Genomic DNA, 17,940 nt, shown 5'->3' with positions numbered 1-17,940 from the left:
AGTTGGGACCCGGAAAAGGAAAACCTGGCGGCTTGAATGCGCAAGCGCAGGGAAGTAGTGGCGCGATAAGAAGCGGGAGAGTCCTCTGGGCGTGCGCAAAGTCCAGGTCTAAGGGAAGGGACGGTCCGAAAGGCAGAAGCGCTTGGGCGCATGCGCACACCTAAACGTTGCCAATCGAGCGGAGACCACTGCGCGGAACCCAAGGGATAGTTGAGGGGCCATCGAGTAACGGCGGAGTTAACTGGCGCAAAACTCTCCCAGTGAGTTACAAGAGGCGGGGAAAAGGATGGAGGCGCGGATCTCCCTTGGCTAAAGCGACAGTTCGCTACGGGAGCACGCCCCTCTAGGTCCGCCCTTTTTAGCGATGGACCTGAAACGTCATGTGCTACCTCTACTTCCAGGTCAGAGCTCAGACTTAAGATTGTAGAGAGCGACCCTCCAAGAACAGGCAGGAATAGTCGAAGTAGGATAGCGTCGTTTTTCTTAAAGTGACAGGCTCAAGGCAATTGGGGTCAATCCAGCGGTTACGAAGGCTGTTTAGCTATTCTGAATCCAATCACTGAGCAAATTTCTTGACCGCAGTTTCAGGTGTCCGCCCCTTCATGGGGAAGAGGCATGAATAAGTGGATTGTTTCCCAGGTGAGGGAAAGAGGAGAGCCTTAGACAACTCGTTCCAAGAGCTCGAGGTGCAGCCAGTTCCGTCCTCCTCGTCTTACCCACCCCCATCCCACTAGCTCTGCAAAGCTGAGCTTCTGGCCCCAGTTTCAGATACGAAGAGAATGAGGCGCAGAGAGGATGGGTCACACAGCCCTGCAACTTCGGAGCCAAGACCATACTCGGGTTTGCCCCTCTCCCAAGCCCGGTTCTTTGCCCCAATTTTGCTGATGCGGATGTAGAGTGGGGGTGGCCCGTCCTTAGTAGAAACCAACTTGGACCCTAAACCTGCTGTCATGGGGGGTCGGGGCTACCCTTCCCCACCTTCTGCCTCTCATTGCCCGCCTACCCGGGAACTCCCAGGCCCAGTCGCCCCGCAGCCTCTGGGAGGGGAGCGGTGCTACCCGCCCGCGTCATCTGATGCTGTTTCCTGCAGGAGGGAGAACAGCGGAAAAAAGTGAAACTCCACCCTCCACCTCTGCCTCCCGCCCCCGGGGCCAAAGTACAAAGGGAGGAGGAAGAAGGGAACGGGGTTGGAGCCATCGGGTTGAGAGAGCCCAGCCGGGAAGAGGCAGCTTGGCCCAGCTAGAGACACTCCAGCCACCCGCTGCGCAAAGAGACCCAACCGGAGTCCAGGCGCTGCCCCTTGCTGGCCCCACCTTACACTTGGCGGGTGCCGGAGCTAGACTCCCAGGACTGCTCCAGACTGAGGGAGGCCCGGGCCCCTCTGTGCCAGCCATGGTGAGACGCCGGAGGCCCCGGGGGCCCACCCCCCGAGCCTGACCACACTGCCCTAGGTCGCCTTCCTCCGGAAGCCCGAGATGCGGGGGGCCGGGAGGCGACACTCCTGGCTCCCCAGAGAGGCGTGGGTCTGGGGCTGAGGGCCAGGGCCCGGATGCCCAGGTTCCGGGACTAGGGCCTCGGCAGTCAGCAAGGGTGGGGACCAGGGGCACCCAGGGAAGGTCCCCCACACCCACCAACGCCAGCTCCCAGCCATGGAGCCCTTAAAGAACCTCTTCCTCAAGAGCCCGCTGGGGTCATGGAACAGCGGTGGCAGTGGGGGCAGTGGGGGTGGCGGCGGAGGTTGGCCAGAGGGATCCCCGAAGGCGGCAGCGTATGCCAACCCTGTGTGGACAGCCCTGTTTGACTACGAGCCCAATGGGCAGGACGAGCTGGCCCTGCGGAAGGGCGACCGTGTGGAGGTGCTGTCCCGGGATGCAGCTATCTCAGGCGATGAGGGCTGGTGGGCCGGCCAGGTGGGAGGCCAGGTGGGCATCTTTCCATCCAACTATGTGTCTCGGGGCGGCGGTCCACCCCCCTGCGAGATGGCCAGCTTCCAGGAGCTGCGGCTGGAGGAGGTGATCGGCATCGGTGGCTTCGGCAAGGTCTACCGCGGCAGCTGGCGAGGCGAGCTGGTGGCTGTGAAGGCAGCTCGCCAGGACCCCGATGAGGACATCAGCGTGACAGCCGAGAGCGTGCGACAGGAGGCCCGGCTTTTCGCCATGCTGGCACACCCCAACATCATTGCCCTCAAGGCCGTGTGCCTGGAGGAGCCCAACCTGTGCCTGGTGATGGAGTACGCTGCCGGCGGGCCCCTCAGCCGTGCCCTGGCTGGGCGGCGTGTGCCCCCCCATGTGCTCGTCAACTGGGCCGTGCAAATTGCCCGTGGGATGCACTACCTGCACTGCGAGGCCCTGGTGCCTGTCATCCACCGAGACCTCAAGTCCAACAACAGTGAGTTTTGGGGAGCATGGGTGGAGGGTGGCATGGCCCAAGCACACACCTACTGCCAACTCTCAGCTGAGCCTACCTGGGGATCTACTAGAAGCAGGAGTTCCTCCCCTAGGGGAAACTCAGTTGACCAGGGGTGCCCATGGGCTCACACTAGCCCCAAAGCAGGAGTCCCAGGCACGCAACAGAGTCCTTCATGCCCCATCCCCAGAAGGAGTCCTTGACCCCAGCTCACAGCTGCCAAGTTAAAAAAATTGGAACCTCTCACGTGGACCATAAGCAACTTGCCTAACCGTGGCCACTACCTCAAGGAAGGAGAGTGCTGGATGCTGGCACCCCCTCATCTTCAGGGAACTCCCCTGAAGTTCACCCTTGTCCTATTGGTGCCTCCTCCCCCCTCCACTTGTGGTGGGCAGCTCCTCCAGAAAAGAAATCTCAAAGGGGGAAAAACCACCCCCTTCCCCTGCCCCGTGGTGGTCAAAGCTGGGGCCAGGGATGGAATTCTGGCCCCACCCCTCCCCCCCTGGCTGCATGATCTCTAGCTGGTTATTTCAACTCAGAACCTCGATTTCAGACTCTGTAAAAAGGGAGTGATCGGGAGGGTGAAACGGCTTAACAGGCTGGGCATCTGATGCCCGGCACACAGTGGGTCCTCAGCCATGGGTGTGGATGTTGGAAGGCTGGATCACCAAGAGGGCTTTGCCTGGAATCAGCACTTGGGAGTGGGCGTGGCGGGGCTAAGAAAGACTCAAGCGGTAAGGCACTCCATCTCCAGCCATTTCAGGTCCTACACACTATCCAGCGTGGGCCCAAAACAAGCAAGTGACAGGTTTGGAGGGCTTTCTGAAGCAGACGAGCTTCACACCAAGCCCAAAGCAGGGAGTGTTCAGAAAGGTACCCAGTTGGATGCAGGGCCTGACAAGAGCAAAGGCAAGGAGGCAGGACCCAGCACGGTAGTGGGGACCTGGGCTGGGCCTGCTGGGGCCTGAGGCGCAGCTGTAGAGCAAAAGGAAGGGCCGGTGAGGTCAGTGGAGAGGCACGGGTGGCTCTTGGAGGGGTGAGCATGGATATTTTGAGCCTCCTGGCCTGGGCTGAGCACGGGTAAGAGGCTTGTGGGGAGCAGAACACCAGGGCCCAGTGATATCCAAGTCCTTGCCAGGGCCAGAGGGACCACCCCACCCACTCCTCTCATCCACAGTAGGGGGCAGATCCCACCTCTCAGCCTCCCTCCTGGGCCCTAGCCATCTAGGGACCCCCACTCCCTGCCCCAGCCTGAGGGGGATTCCCCGAAGGCCTGGGGGGAGGGGACTCCCGTCTTCTGTTTTTCCTCCAGTTTTCTTTCCAGAAAAAATGGAACAATAGCCCAGGCTCCTGCTCCCCACCCTCCCCACCGCTTCCTGCGTTTCCTGCTGCCCCTGAGCCAGCTTCCTGCCCCTGCTCCAGCCTCTGCTCTCTCCCCAGCCCAGCTGCCTGCAGGGGAGGAAAGGGCTGGGGGTAGGGGGTTTGTGGGAGAGGAAGGAGCCAGGGATTGCACCCCTACTCCCCCCAGTTCCCTCCCAGAGTCTGGTAGTGGTGAAGGGCAGGCAGGGTACCCTTAGCCTCGCTGAGCCTGGCCTCCCACCTCGCAGACCCCAGTCCTAGGCCCAGGCTGCTGTCTGCGGCATTGGGGGGGGGGAGTCCCTGGGATGGGGGGGGCGCAGGCAGGAAACAATGGCGTGATTTTCCTGGACAATGGGGGCCTTGTGAGGAAGCCTGGCAGGGAGAGGAGGGGGAATTCTCTAGGCCCACGAGTCACAGGACTGACCAGCCAGCCCAGCCTGGGCCTGACCTCCCCCAATTCTCCACCAAAGGACCCCCCGCCCCCCCAATGGAGACCTGAGCCAGGCCTCCCAGAAAGGAGAAGTAGGGACCATGGGAGGGAAGCGGAAGAGGCGTAAGCTGCCTAGGCCACTCCCAAGCTTCACAGAGGCAGCCCAGGAAGGGGGCTGGGGGCCAGGTCCCTTTCAGAGGCCAGGGAGCCCTAAGGGGATGCTGGGAGGGGGATCTCTAGCCCCTTCTCCTCTGAGTGACCCCTGACCGCCCCATCCCCAAGGTCTACATCAGACACCAGAAGAGCAACTTGGGTTGGAACAAATTCAGGGCACTTGGAGAAAAGCAGGGGACACGGAGGTGAGGATAAGGCTTCACAGGTGTCAGGTCAAGCTGGGGGGTAGGAGGCGGCAGAAAGGCCACCAATAGAAAGAAGTCCTGAGACTTTGAGTGAGTTGCTGCCCCTCTCTGGACTTCAGATTACCTGACCAAAAAAGGGAGGCTGGCCTCCCAGCTTGAGATACTGGCGCAGAAGGTGTTTCACCAGTCTGTGAGGTACCACAAGTGGCTAGAGACCCGACTGAGAAGCAGCCATCAAGAGGATGGGTGGGTCCTGGCACCAGAGGAGGCGGGAGTCCCTCTCCAGCCCCAGTACATGGATCCCTTTGCCTGGTCCCTCTCCAGCTACCTGCCCCAGCCTGCTGCGGTTCTTCTCTGGAATGAACTTTCGCAGAGCTTACTGAATGGTCCAGTTCTGAGTCTTCAGCAGCCGGGCCGGAGGCTGTTGTGAAGCTGGAAGTAAGATGTGATAGAGGTTGGAGGAGAAAGTCAATCTGAGAGAGATTAGCAGCAGAATCTTTAGGTCAACTGTCAGATCCTGTGCTAAAGCTTTAAAAAGTGTGATCTCGCTGGACTTGCCGGGCGGTCCAGTGGTTAAGACTCTGCGCTTCCTCTCTACAGGTGGCACGGGTTCCATCCCTGGTTGGGGAACTAGGTTCCCACATGCCGCTTGGTGCCGCCAAAAAAAAAAAAAGTGATCTTGTTTAATACTCATGATGACCCTCTGAGGTGGGTTTTGTCGTCATGCTCAGCTTTAACTGTTCAGTACTCAGCCCCAGTTTGGCTAAGAGGAGAGGGTAGATCGCAGGATCATTCTCTGAATTTTGAGAAATTGTGGGAAGATTTGCCAGGCATGGTGGAAGGATGAAGATGGTTGTTGAGGACATCAGGTAGGGCAGCTGATGGGCAGCTGGATCGACTTCTGAACTGGAGCTCCAAATGTGGGAGATGCCAATGAGGAGTGGGCAGCTGGCACCTGGGAGAGTCCAGGACAGCCTGGGGGCAGTGGGCCAAGGTCAAGGGGAGGCCAGGCTCTGAGGAACGCCAGCATTGAAAAGGCTAAGGGTGGGGAGGCCCTGAAGGAAACAGCAAAAGCAGCCAGAGGTCCTGGGAGCCAAGGACAGCAGGGAGGGGTTGAGCAGCAGTGCCAGATGCCCCCATGAGGCCCAGAGAGCTCGGCCAGCAGCAGGATCAGGAGTTGTGGCTTTAGACCTAGAAAAGTGAATACCCTGCTTCTGTCACCTCCTCTGAGAAGTCTTCCCTGACTCGCCGGGCTGTATTAGGTGCCCGTGTCCCCCACTATGGTGCTGTCACTCTGGGCAGGATTGCTGAGAGGTGTGCCCTGAAAGGACGTGTGTTCAGAAATGTCATTGGCTTGGATGTCACTTCTCTACAATGCAGTTGGCTATAACCAGAAAAGTAGAGAGGCCTCTTCAGAACCTTGAAAATTCTATGATTTTGTCCTCTTTTTATTCCTCTAAAACTTCTCTCCTTTGAGCCATGCTTTTCCTGGTGAGAGATTTGCAAGCTGCTGCTTCTCCTCTCTGTACAGAATATGGTGGCCCCATTTGGGACAAAGCCATGAGCCCTTACCATGTCTATCCACTACTACATTTGTCCCAAACTCCTTTCTAGCCAAGAACCACCACTTTCTTAGACCCCTTTCTCTCTCTTCACATCCAGCTGCATCAGTGGATATCTTTTGGAATCTTTCCCCTGGGAGCGGCTGCGCTAGCCACAGTGGGACATGGACACCAGGGGTCTGTAATGCCTGCTGGGCCTCCTTTCTCACCAGGGGGTTTCCTCCTGCTCCCCACCCCGAGGCAGGTTCTGATTCACACTCCTGCCTCAGCAAAATGACAAGACACAGGTTTCTCTTGAAATCAAAGTTACAAATGCTGAGAGGCTGCCATATTGCCCACTTCTTTCTTTTCTTTTCTTTTTTTTTTTTTTGGCCACACCGTGGCATGTGGAATGTTAGTTCCCCAACCAGGGATTGAACCGTGCCCCCTGCAGTGGAAGCGTGGAGTCTTAACCACTGGACCACCAGGAAGGTCCCCATATTGCCCATTTCTATTCCGTGCAGTGTTAGGAGAAAGTTAGAGCACTGGCTTTGGAACCACACAGACCAGGCCGTGGCATCTGCTTTATTTGCATATGCCCTTGGTTAACTCAAATTATTGCTCAGTTTCTTCTTCTGCAAAATGGGGATAATGATGTCTACCTCATAGATTTTTTTGTGTGTGTGAGTGCTAATGCTGAGTGTAAAATGCCTGGCCTCTAGTAACCCCTTGGTAAATGTTTCCCAGCATTGTGCTTATTGTCTGATTCTACCCCAACCCCAGCTGTGAGCTCTCCAGGGCAAGATTGAGACCAGTTCACCTCGGTGCCCCCAGTACCCAGCCAGGATGTCTGTCAGATGACAGTTTGCTCCCAGCTCCTCCCTTGTCCCCACCACCTGAGCCTGGAGCACCACAGCCCTTCCTCTCTTCCCCAGTTCTGCTGCTGCAGCCCATTGAAGGTGACGACATGGAGCACAAGACCCTGAAGATCACTGACTTCGGCCTGGCCCGCGAGTGGCACAAAACCACGCAAATGAGTGCTGCGGGCACCTATGCCTGGATGGCTCCCGAGGTTATCAAGGCCTCCACCTTCTCTAAGGGCAGCGATGTCTGGAGGTGCGACTGGGTGGAGGCTGGACAGATATGGGGCTGCAGAGGGCAGAGGTGGCTGCCAAAATCTAGGGCTGGGCAGACAAGCAGAGCCCAGAGGGAGGGACACAGACCACTGAGCTCTTGGTTGCCTTGGGATGAAATGGCAACGAATAAGTAGAGGAGGGGACATAGACCCTTTGTCTCACCCACAGTTTTGGGGTGCTTCTGTGGGAACTGCTGACTGGGGAGGTGCCCTACCGTGGCATCGACTGCCTTGCTGTAGCCTATGGAGTGGCCGTTAACAAGCTCACACTGCCCATACCATCCACCTGCCCCGAGCCCTTCGCACAACTCATGGCCGGTAAGGGGATGGGGCAGGAGGGTGAGGGGCAGAGCTCCTTGGCCCAGGACATATCCACTCACAGACCCCTTCTTACCCTGTCCCCCCTCCACTCCGTTTCCCCAGATTGCTGGGCGCAGGATCCCCACCGCAGGCCCGACTTCGCCTCCATCCTTCAGCAGTTGGAGGCACTAGAGGCGCAGGTCCTGCGGGAAATGCCGCGGGACTCCTTCCATTCCATGCAGGAAGGCTGGAAGCGCGAGATCCAAGGCCTCTTTGACGAGCTGCGGGCCAAAGAAAAGGTGGGAGGAGTCGGGGTCCCAGGGTTGGAAGGGGACGCGGGGAAGGAATGTCTCCCCCGTTTCCATGGGGCAGAAGGTGGGGGTGAGCGTCTGAGATCGTACCCGACTGACTCCACCGCCTCCATTGTCCCGGGCACAGGAACTACTGAGCCGCGAGGAGGAGCTGACCCGCGCGGCGCGTGAGCAGCGGTCACAGGCAGAACAGCTGCGGCGGCGCGAGCACCTGCTGGCTCAGTGGGAGCTGGAGGTGTTCGAGCGCGAGTTGACGCTTCTGTTGCAGCAAGTTGATCGCGAACGGCCGCACGTTCGCCGCCGCCGCGGAACCTTCAAGCGCAGCAAACTCCGCGCGCGCGACGGCGGCGAGCGCATCAGCATGCCGCTCGGTAAGGGGCGGGTCCCAGCACGCTGCCCGCCATTGGCTTCGTGGGCGGAGGGGTGGGGTCAGGCGGGTGTGCTGGCCACACCGGGATTGGTCTCGGGCGTTGGTGGGTGGGCCTGTGAGCTGAAGCTGGAAGGGGTGGGGCCAGGAGTGTGTTTTCTTTTGTGGGCGGGTTCTGGCGGGAATATTTGCATGTCGGCCTGGGAGTGGCTACGGCCGGGAAGGGGCGGGGCTCATGAAAGTTCTGAGAAAGCCGAGGCAGTGGGGTGGGCCGCCTCCTGGGAATCTCCGGCTCCGCTCCTCTTCCCCGGGTAGAGGTTTGCTTTCCTTACCGAGAGCGTGGGGCCCAGGAAGGCAGTGAGGCCGACCCCAGTCACCCAGCCACTGTGCCAGGCCCGGTTCCAGCACTGCCTGCGTGGCCTGGGAGCTGCCGAGGGGCCCTGCGGGTTAGGATCCAGTCTCTCCTTCACCACAAACCTGCACCCTGCTTCCCTCCCAACCCCAGACTTCAAACACCGCATCACCGTGCAGGCCTCTCCCGGCCTGGACAGGAGGAGAAACGTCTTCGAGGTCGGGGCTGGGGACTCGCCCACCTTCCCCCGGTTCCGGGCCATCCAGTGTAAGAAACTTCGACTTCCCTTGCCCATGCCTTTACCCCCAGACCTTATCCTTTTGTCAGTCAAACCTTATCCTTGGAAGTGGATCCCACACACTGTCTCCTCCTCTTCCCCCCTGCTCCCAGGCTCCCTCCCCTATCCGTCTAAACTGGTACCTCTACGTTCCCTAAGCAGCATGCATTTTACAACTTTTTTCAGTCTAGCAATTGTATGACACTATGTCCCATTCATTTTCCTAAACACTTTGCTAATATTAACTTAATTCCTCACGAAGACCCTGTGAGGTAGATGTCCTTGTTATTATATAAGTTTTACTGATGAGAAAAGTGAGAAAAGTAACTGCCTAATGCTGCACAGCTAGTAAGTGGCAGAGTCAGAATTCAAACCCATGCAGTTTGCTGCAGTGGCTGTACTAACTACTAAGCAGCAAATGCCGGGTGAAGAAGGACTAGATGAGATGCCTCACTGCCAGTCCCAGGACCGCACACCACCTACCCCGCCCCAGTTCTGTTCAGATTCTCCGTGGCCCAAAGCTCACCCTGGGAATGGGATGGGGCCCAGCCTGACCCACCCCCCACCCCCATCCTCCAAGAAGTTGCCCCTGGAGCTCGATTCTCATGATGGGAGGACAAGGATCAAGGTTTTTGACCTCAGCTCAGACTCCTTCCATCCCCCCCCTCCCCCTGCCCACCACAGTGGAGCCTGCAGAACCAGGCCAGGCATGGGGCCGACAGTCCCCAAGACGTCTAGAGGACTCAAGCAATGGAGAGCGGCGAGCATGCTGGGCCTGGGGTCCCAGTTCCCCCAAGCCCGGAGAAGCCCAGAACGGGAGGTGAGTGCCTGAGTGCCACCCACCGAGTGTCTTCTGCCTCCCAACAGTCCCGAGATTCACGAAGCACAACTCCCCTCTCGTCCCCTCACCAGGAGAAGGTCCCGCATGGACGAAGCCACGTGGTACCTGGATTCAGATGACTCATCCCCCTTAGGATCTCCTTCCACACCCCCCATGCTCAATGGTGAGTGGCCTTGTCTCCCCGCAGCAGACTGTTGCTGCACTCCTGTGGGTACTATGGGGAGGCCACAAGAAGCCAGCCTTCAAGGCAGGCCATTCCTAGAACCCAGGTCTGACCCATCAGCCCACAACTGAGCTGGATCCAGCCTAGGCCTCAGGGACCCTATTCAGGGCTGGCGTGCAAGAGGGCTCTCCCCTGGCCCTGTGGCAGCTGCTGTGCCCTCAGCAAGCTCTAGGGAAGACAGGAAAACAAGGAACGGTGCCCCCCGTTTGGGACCCAGGGGAAGCTGGGCCGAGAGAAGAGAAGGAAACTGTGCATGTGGGGTGGAGCTAGACAAGTGGCTGCCACACTGTGCTTCTCAGAGTCCCTTCTGGGGAGCCTGTAGGTGGAGAAGAGGATAAGAAATCTGAACGGGTGGTGATCTAGGGCCAACTCACTGCATCTGGGGCAGTTCTGGACTTTGTGTTTTCCATAATGGCAATAGCACTGTGTGTCAGGCATTCCATCCAAGCAACAATCTCATGAGGGATTATTATACCCATCTGAGAGATGAGAAAACAGAGGCTCTGCGAGGTAAAGTAATCTGCCTAAATCCGCCAGCTAAGGATTTGAACCCAGGGAGATTTTGACTCTCATGCTCGTAGTGAGCTTTCCCAGAAACTTTCACTTGAAGAAAGGGTTTCTCACATACAAACTACTTGGGAAGCTAGGGGGTTAGCAGAAACTGGGGCTCCTGTGTCAGAGGGACAAGGGCTCAGCCCAGCACTGCCCAGAATTGGCAGGGACTAGAAAGTTGCAGCCTCCCTTGCCCGTGGGTCCCTTTAGAGCCCCCAGCTGTACCTGCTTCTCACAGCCAGAATATAGGACCTGGCTTAGGTGTTATCAGACCAGAGTCCTATTCAGCAAACAAGTTAGACTCACTCCTCTCACCCCACCCAGCGCATCACGTCCACCATTACCTGAGCTACATTTCACAGTAATAACAACAGCAAACGTTTATTGGGTCCTTCCTATGTGCCATTTTATAGAGGAGGAAACTGAGGCACAGAGAGGTTAAGTGGTTTGAAATAGAGCATACAGCAGAACAGGGATTTGAGCCCAGGTCTGACTCCAGAGGCAGGGCCCTGCAGCCCCGTCTGCCACACCATTTTCTGCTCCAGCAGTTGCACTGCCCCAAGCTAGCTGTGCTGCAGGCACTGAACTGAGAATTGGAAGGCCAAGAAGGCTCCTTGGAGTTACCTGCTCTAGAACGTCCCAGGCCAGAAGGGTCAATGGAGAACTTGAGGTCCTGTCAACCTGGGTGTGTAGTCTGAAGGAGCCCCTGACCATATTCTGCAGATCCATTTGGCCTTACCCTCCCTGAGCTCCCAGGAGCAGGGACACAACGGCCTGGACCCCATCTTTCTCCGGCTTGCCCTCTTACCTAAAAGGATATCACCTGTCCCAGCCCAGCTGCTGACTGAGCACTTGGTTCCCCTCGTGCAAGCCCACCCTCCAGCCATCTTGGGCCCACCCACGAGTGCATGACCTTGACCTCCCAACCACCCACAGAGCGAAAAACCTGGCTAAAAATCAAAGACCCTGTGAGATTGTCCCAGGCATTAGCCACACCACCGGGAGCCCCATCTCCCACCCCTTGTCCGCACCTGGGTGTTCTGGCCCCTGGGGAACTGGTTGCAACGAGTGGCAGATTGGTGGGCGCAGTCAGCCTGCACTGACAGCAAGTGCCCCATGAAGCTTGTTGCCCTGGAGCCACTAACTACCACGTGGCCGTGTCCTCTCTGTGAGGCCCCACAGAAGCGATTTCACCTTCATCTCTGGGTCAAGAATGGTTTTTCTGCTTTCTCCTTAACAACAGGGTTGCCAACTCTTACTACCAGGGAGCTTAGAGGCAAATTAAAATCCTTGCCGAGTTACCTGGGGCAAGTCGCTTACTTCTGGGAACCTCAGTTTCTCAGGATATTGGCCTCAGGAACTTCTTTCCATTCTTAGTTTGTGTGCTGACCTCCAGCTTCACTTAACTTTGTTCCATTTTTCTTGCCTGTTTTAAACATGTTTTTCCCCTGTTCTGTTTAAACTCACTGTAGATGATCAGTTTCTTCACCTGTAAAGTAGGGTAACAGCAATCACCTTACATGGTTGTCACAAGGATTATAAGAATGGACTCTTCCATCAAAACATGTATTGACACATATTATGAGCCAGGCATCAATGTGCTAGAGATGAACACTGCCCTGACCTCGGGGAGGGCCTAGTCTGGCGGAAAAGCAGACTCAGAAATAAACAAGGACAGTAGGGAGTAGTACGTGGTGGGGTGAGGGCTGTACAAGGCATAACATGAGCAAGAACTGCACAGGTTACAGGGGATTCTGGCAAAGCTTCTACAAGAGGAAAAACCTCTTGTTTTCCTCTCCATTCTACTCACTTCACTTCTGACACCAGATGCCTGGGGGTTTTCCCCACACCGACCAATTCTGGGACACCAGCTGGGCGTCCTACAATCCAATCCAATTCTAACACTGCTTACCTGGAGTTAGTTTGTGTCAGACCCCACAGGTTAAGGGTTCAGGCCCACAGGACTGCTCCTCCCCACTTCAGACACCAGTTGTAAGTTCGGGTTGTCACCTGTGCTCCCCACCAACCAGCTATAAATCAGAGGTCCCCACGACCCCCTCCTCAGATCTGATAATTTGATAGAACAGCTCACAAAGCTCAGGAAAGCCATTTACTTACTAGATTACCAGTTTATTAAAAAGGATACAGGTCAAGAACAACCAGATGGAAGAGATGTGTAGGGCAGAGTATGTGGGAGGACACAGAGTTTCCACGCCCTCTCCAGGCACGCTACTTTCCCAGCACCTCCACTGGTTCACCAACCCAGAAGTTCTTGGAACCCTTTGGCTGGGTTTTCATGGAGGCTTCATTACATGGACATGATTGATTGATTAAATTCTTGGCCATTGGTGATGGGATTCAATCTCCAGCTCCTCCCCTCCCCAGTGCAGGTGGAGGCTGAAAGTTCCAACCCTCTAATCACATAGTTCGTTCCCTTGGCAACCAGACCCCATCCTTAGGAGCTTTCCAAAAATGACTGCATCAATATGAACTCAGATGTGGTTAAAAGAGCTCCTTATGAATAACAAAAGGCGCTCCTTTCACCTTTATCATTCTAACACTTAGGAAATTCCAAGGGTTTGGGGAGTTCTGTACCAGGTATGAGATGAAGACAAAATATATACTTTTTTATAAATCAGAATGTCACAGCTTCACAGAGGATGTGACATCTCAGCTGGGTCTTGAATGGTAAATAAGAAATCACTGAGAGCCGAGGTGGGGAAGGTGTGCTGAGCGGAGGGAATAGTGTGTGTACAGCTGTGGGGCCCACCACACCTGAGGAAGAGGAATCCTGGTTGGAACTCAGAGGGAGAGTTGAGAGCCAGGGACTCACAGGCCTGAAGCAGCAAGTGGGGTTCAGGCCTGCATCCCCTCGGTCTGCGGAGCCCAGTGCAGCCCCAGCACATGGGCCAGCAGATGTTTGTTGAATTAATGAGTGAAGCTGGAAAGGCAGGTAGGAGCCCGTTCAGGAAGGGCCTGGAAATTGATGGGGGAGTTTTTAAGCAGAGACTTGTCTTTAGCAGATTTGCATTTTAGAAGGCAGTGGCCACTGCAGGGGTGGGGTGGGGTGGGGGGATAAGAGAGAGATGGGGGGAATTCCCTGGCTGTCCAGTGGTTAGGACCCCTGTGCTCTCACTGGCAAGGGCGCGGGTTCAGTCCCTGGTCAGGGAACTAAGATCCCGCAAACCGCATGGTGTGGCCAAAAAAAAAAAGAGATGGGGTAAGGGTTGTGGCTGAGGACAGGGACCCCAAGCAAAGTCCTGGTTCATAGCAGAAGCTCACTTTCCCCAGCTTTGCATTTCTCCCTCTGGACACCCAGCCCAGTGCTCCACTCCAGGCAGGCCCAAGGAAGAGAGAGAAGGCTTTGAAACCCAGACACGGGGCTTAGACTTTCTTCTAGTGGCGGTGGAAAGCCATGGCAGGTTCTAGAGCTAAGGAGGACCTGACAAAATTGGGGTTTGTGGGAGGCCATCACAGACTGCCCTACGTCCTCAATGACAGGTTCCCCAGACCCAGCCCAGGTGGTCTAGGATGGAGTCGGGCCAACCCTAGGCCCAGAGGTTAGGACACAGATGTCCTGAAATCCAGGGCAGTGCGGGCTTAGCTGAGCCCTTAACCTCTCCAAGCCTGGGGCATGAGGATCAGACAACGCAATGCCCCTAAGTCATTCAGCTCAGGCCTGACTCAGACAACCCATCTCTCTGAGCCTCAACTTCCTCATTTCTGGAATAGGGACAGCGATGTGTGCCTCTCAGGGCTGTTGTGTACACTGGAATCGACCTGTGTGCTACCGCTGGAGGGGGGGCAGGCAAGCAGAAGGACCAGGGCTGCCCAGCCAGGAAGGAGGTGGGCACAGAGCACGGGTCCCAGGCCTGTCCCTGGACCCCTCCGGATATCCATTGAGGCCACTGAGGCCCCGATCTGGCCTCAGCTTGCTTGCTGGTGGATCCCCTGCCTTCCCTCCAGCCCACCCTCCATCTCTGGGCTTCAGGGCACCTGGTTGCCTCCCAGGCTTTGCTCCTGCTGGTTCCTGAGACTGCGAGGCCCACCCCACCCCGCCCCTTCTGAAAGGCCAGAATGTGTGTCTGCTGGGGGAGGCGCGGCGGCCTGGGAGGAGTTGGGCTGGCAGAGCAGCGGAGTCAGGGAAGCTGTCGGAGGGGAGCAGAAGTCAGTCCTTGCTCCAGGGCCGCCGAGGGGTCCGCCCGAAGTCGGCCTAACCTGTGTACGCGCCACCAGGTAACCCCCCGCGGCCGAGCCCGGAGCCCGAGGAGCCGCGGCGGCCGGGCCCGGCGGAGCGCGGCAGCGGCTCCGGGACGCCCAAGCTGATCCAGCGCGCGCTGCTGCGCGGCACCGCCCTGCTCGCCTCGCTGGGCCTCGGCCGCGACCTGCAGCCCCCGGGGGGCCCGGGCCGCGAGCGCGGGGAGCCCCCGCCAACGCCCCGCGCCCCGCTGCCCACGCCGTCCCCCGCCGAGCCGCCTCCCTCCCCGCTCATCCGCTTCTCCCCCGAGATGCCAGACGCCCAGGCCTCCCCGCTGAGCCCCGACGCCCCCGGCTCGCCCGCCCCCGCGCCCCTGCTGCTGGAACTGGGTGTCCCCGCCGGCCAGCCGTCAGCCAAGAGTCCCCGGCGCGAAGAGGAGAGGCGCGGTGAGTGGCCTCTGCCTGGTAACAGAGGGGAGGAGGGGCTGGAGGGGACGTGCAGGGCAGTACGGCGGGGGCCACAGCTGTCTGCTGGACCCCAGACCGCCCCCTCAGGGCGATGAGGATGTGCCGTAGGGAACTGAGTTCCCCGTTCAGCCATCCATGGGGGGGGGGGGGGGAACGGGGGCCAGGCCAGGCCAGTTGTGAGATAATAGAAATTATGAAGATCATGACGCTAGCGAACTCCTACTGGTTGCTTACTTGTGCCAGGCACTGTTCCTAGTGCTTTACAGAGCTTGCCTCATTCAGTCATCGAAACAAGGCTGTGAACTAGGTACTCTGGTTATACCTATTTTTTAGATGAAATATCAAGGGACTCCAGGCTCCCACTAGGAAGTGGCCGAGCTGGGATCCAAGCCCAGGTCCCCTCTGCTCCAGAGAACTGCTCACTCTTAACTGCTACATAGTAAACAGATGCACCACCAAGCGTGAAGGGCCATGGAAGCTAGGAGGCCCGTAACTCACTGTACAGATGAGGAAACTGAGGGCCAGAGCAGGGCAGTGCCTCCTGGGGACACCCAGGAGTTGGTGACTGCCTGACCTCGGCCCCCTCCCCCTCCCTTCATAGGAAGCGCCGTCTCACCCCCACCAGGGATATCACGCTCCGCTCCTGGCACCCCAGGTACCCCACGCTCACCGCCTCTGGGCCTCATCAGTCGACCTCGGCCTTCACCCCTTCGCAGCCGCATCGACCCATGGAGCTTTGTGTCAGCCGGGCCACGGCCTTCACCCCTGCCCTCGCCACAGCCTGCGCCCCGCCGGGCACCCTGGACCTTGTTCCCAGACTCAGACCCCTTCTGGGACTCTCCACCCACCAACCCCTTCCGAGGGGGCCCTCAGGACTGCAGGGCGCAGACCAAAGACGTGGGTGCCCAGGCCCCGTGGGCGCCAGAGGCAGGGCCCTGAGTGGGCCGGGCTGCTCCCCACACTCCCACCGCCCTCCAGGAGCCTCAGCATACACTGGAATAGGAGCCGGGCATGCCTCTGTGGCTGCCTCGGTTTCGCCCAGGGACCCTGCCCCCTCTGGGGGTCAGGAACACTACACTGCACAGGAAGCCTTCACACTGGACGGGGGGCCTGCACCCCTCCACACCTGCAACGTGTGGGTCCCCCGACTTACCCGCCCCACTGGGGCCCAACACTGTACCCAGCTGGTTGGGAGGACCAGAGCCTGACTCAGGGAATTGCCCCCAGGGGTGGTGCAGGGAGGAGGGGAGGTGCAGGGGAGAGGGGCCGGCCTTAGCTGTCACCAGCACTTTTGACCAAGTCCTGCTTACTGTGGCCCCTGCCCCAGGGCTTCGTGCCCGGGCCCCCCTGCCCCGGGGGTCATCTGGGGCCGGGGCTCTCTGGGTGCCTTCCTGCTGCCCCGGCCAGGGTTGGGACCATGGCCTCGGGATCCAATGAAGCCAAATAAACTCCCCAAGCTGTCTCCCCAAGCACAGCCTGTCACTTTCTTGGAGGTAACCAGGGGATCCAAACCGTCACATGACCCTGTTGACCTCATGCCCTCAGCACAATGGCAGTTGGCCTGGGTCTAGGCTGGGATGCTCTGCACCACATCCCTCTCCTGGGATCAAGTCCGCTTGATCATCAGGCATTCAAGGCCCTTCTCAGCCTCCCTGGCACCCACACGCTCGGGCCTCACCCATCTTCTCCCACCCTCACCAAGCCTTTCCCACCACTTCAAGCAACTGTGTTTGCTCTGATTCTTCCTGTTGCTGGGTGGTCCCGGCTTATCCTTAAGGCCCAGCAACAACATCACCTCCCCTGGGATGCCCTCCCGGCTATGCTGCTCCCACCCCAGGCAGCTCGCTGAACTCAGGAGCCCACAGCCCTCTGGGTGGCATCTTGGTGGTTTGTCCTGGGTGTGTTTCTATCCCGTGGTCTGGACACAGGAGGGGGTCCCCCACCCTGACACCTGGCTCCACTCAAGCTTCTCTTAATGCCACGGGGTTCTGCGGACTACCCCTCCCACACCACACCCTAGGGCAGGGGACCCTGGGCTCAGCGCCTCCGTGGTTTATGTGAGTCGGGGTCCAGGCTCCCTCTCCCCGTCCCCTGCGCATTCCGTGGCAGCCAGACCTACTGTGACTCCAGTGTTCACCAGGGTGGGGACTCAGGAGGGCTGGGCATGAAGGGTTCTCAGGAAGCTCTCAGAGTGGAGGAAGCACCATCTGTCCAGGGCGCTCCGGGCATCCTCCACTCCTGTCCTCACCTCACCACCCTGCCCCACCTGCCCCATCCCAGGTCCCACCAGCCCTCTCCCACTCCACAGCCCAGGCTGCCACCCTTCCATCCGGGATGCTTGCACTAGCCCCCTCCATAAGTCCCCTGAGCCATATGTCCTCAAGTCCCTGTGTCCTGACCCCCAATCCCCGCCCCACCCCAGCAGGCCCCTGCTTTTCTCACCACCCTAGCTCTTTCCCACCTGGCCTGGCCTCTTCTCTTCCCCAGCTGAAATCTCGCTCCTCAGGGGAGCTTTCCAGGTGATGTTCCCCTCCCCCAGAACTCTCCCCCATTACCCAGGGCGTTTCCTTCAGGGAGCTTATGATGATGTGAACTTGTCCTGCGTCCTTGCTAACAGGTTTCTTGTGGGAACACCAGGAGGGCAGGGACCCGGTCTGTCCTCTCCCCTAACGTCCTCTGGGTCCGGGCACCTGCTGAGCGGGTGAATGGGGTCTGTGACTGAGTGAGATCATCCTTGAATAAACCACCACAGTGTGACTGGGAGCCAGTCAAGTTACCTCTCGGGGTCTCGCCTTCCTCCATCCCGCCCGGGACCGCCCACC

At 58.4% G+C, this 17,940-nt stretch overlaps 1 protein-coding gene across 6 annotated transcripts; it reads left to right on the top strand.

Moving 5' to 3' along the window:
• Positions 1-93: 93 nt before the first annotated feature.
• MAP3K11 (mitogen-activated protein kinase kinase kinase 11) lies at positions 94-16,587 on the top strand. 6 transcript variants are annotated; one of them, XM_068555189.1, is made up of 11 exons: positions 94-260; positions 1,091-2,388; positions 7,031-7,211; positions 7,400-7,548; positions 7,654-7,829; positions 7,969-8,212; positions 8,714-8,827; positions 9,522-9,657; positions 9,750-9,841; positions 14,690-15,097; positions 15,720-16,268. In XM_068555189.1, the coding sequence occupies exons 2-11, from the start codon at positions 1,650-1,652 to the stop codon at positions 16,055-16,057; spliced, it is 2,577 nt and encodes an 858-aa protein (XP_068411290.1). In that variant the 5' UTR covers positions 94-260; positions 1,091-1,649; the 3' UTR covers positions 16,058-16,268. The 6 variants fall into 6 exon arrangements, with proteins under 6 accessions (XP_068411290.1, XP_068411289.1, XP_068411288.1 ...); XM_068555188.1 differs by having other exon boundaries at positions 763-2,388; XM_068555187.1 differs by having other exon boundaries at positions 735-2,388.
• The last annotated feature ends 1,353 nt before the right edge of the window (positions 16,588-17,940 follow it).

This window comes from Eschrichtius robustus, chromosome 11 (assembly GCF_028021215.1).
Source record: "Eschrichtius robustus isolate mEscRob2 chromosome 11, mEscRob2.pri, whole genome shotgun sequence".
Lineage (NCBI taxonomy): Eukaryota > Metazoa > Chordata > Mammalia > Artiodactyla > Eschrichtiidae > Eschrichtius > Eschrichtius robustus.
The sequence above is the reverse complement of the archived record's forward strand: the minus strand, read 5'-3'. Positions and strand labels throughout refer to the sequence as shown.

Coding starts and splice junctions, on each gene's coding strand:
- MAP3K11 (XM_068555189.1), top strand. CDS start 1,650: ATGGAGCCCTTAAAGAACCTCTTCCTCAAGAGCCCGCTGGGGTCATGG. Junction 7,549..7,653: donor CTTCGCACAACTCATGGCCG/GTAAGGGGATGG, acceptor CCGTTTCCCCAG/ATTGCTGGGCGCAGGATCCC. Junction 8,213..8,713: donor GCGCATCAGCATGCCGCTCG/GTAAGGGGCGGG, acceptor TCCCAACCCCAG/ACTTCAAACACCGCATCACC.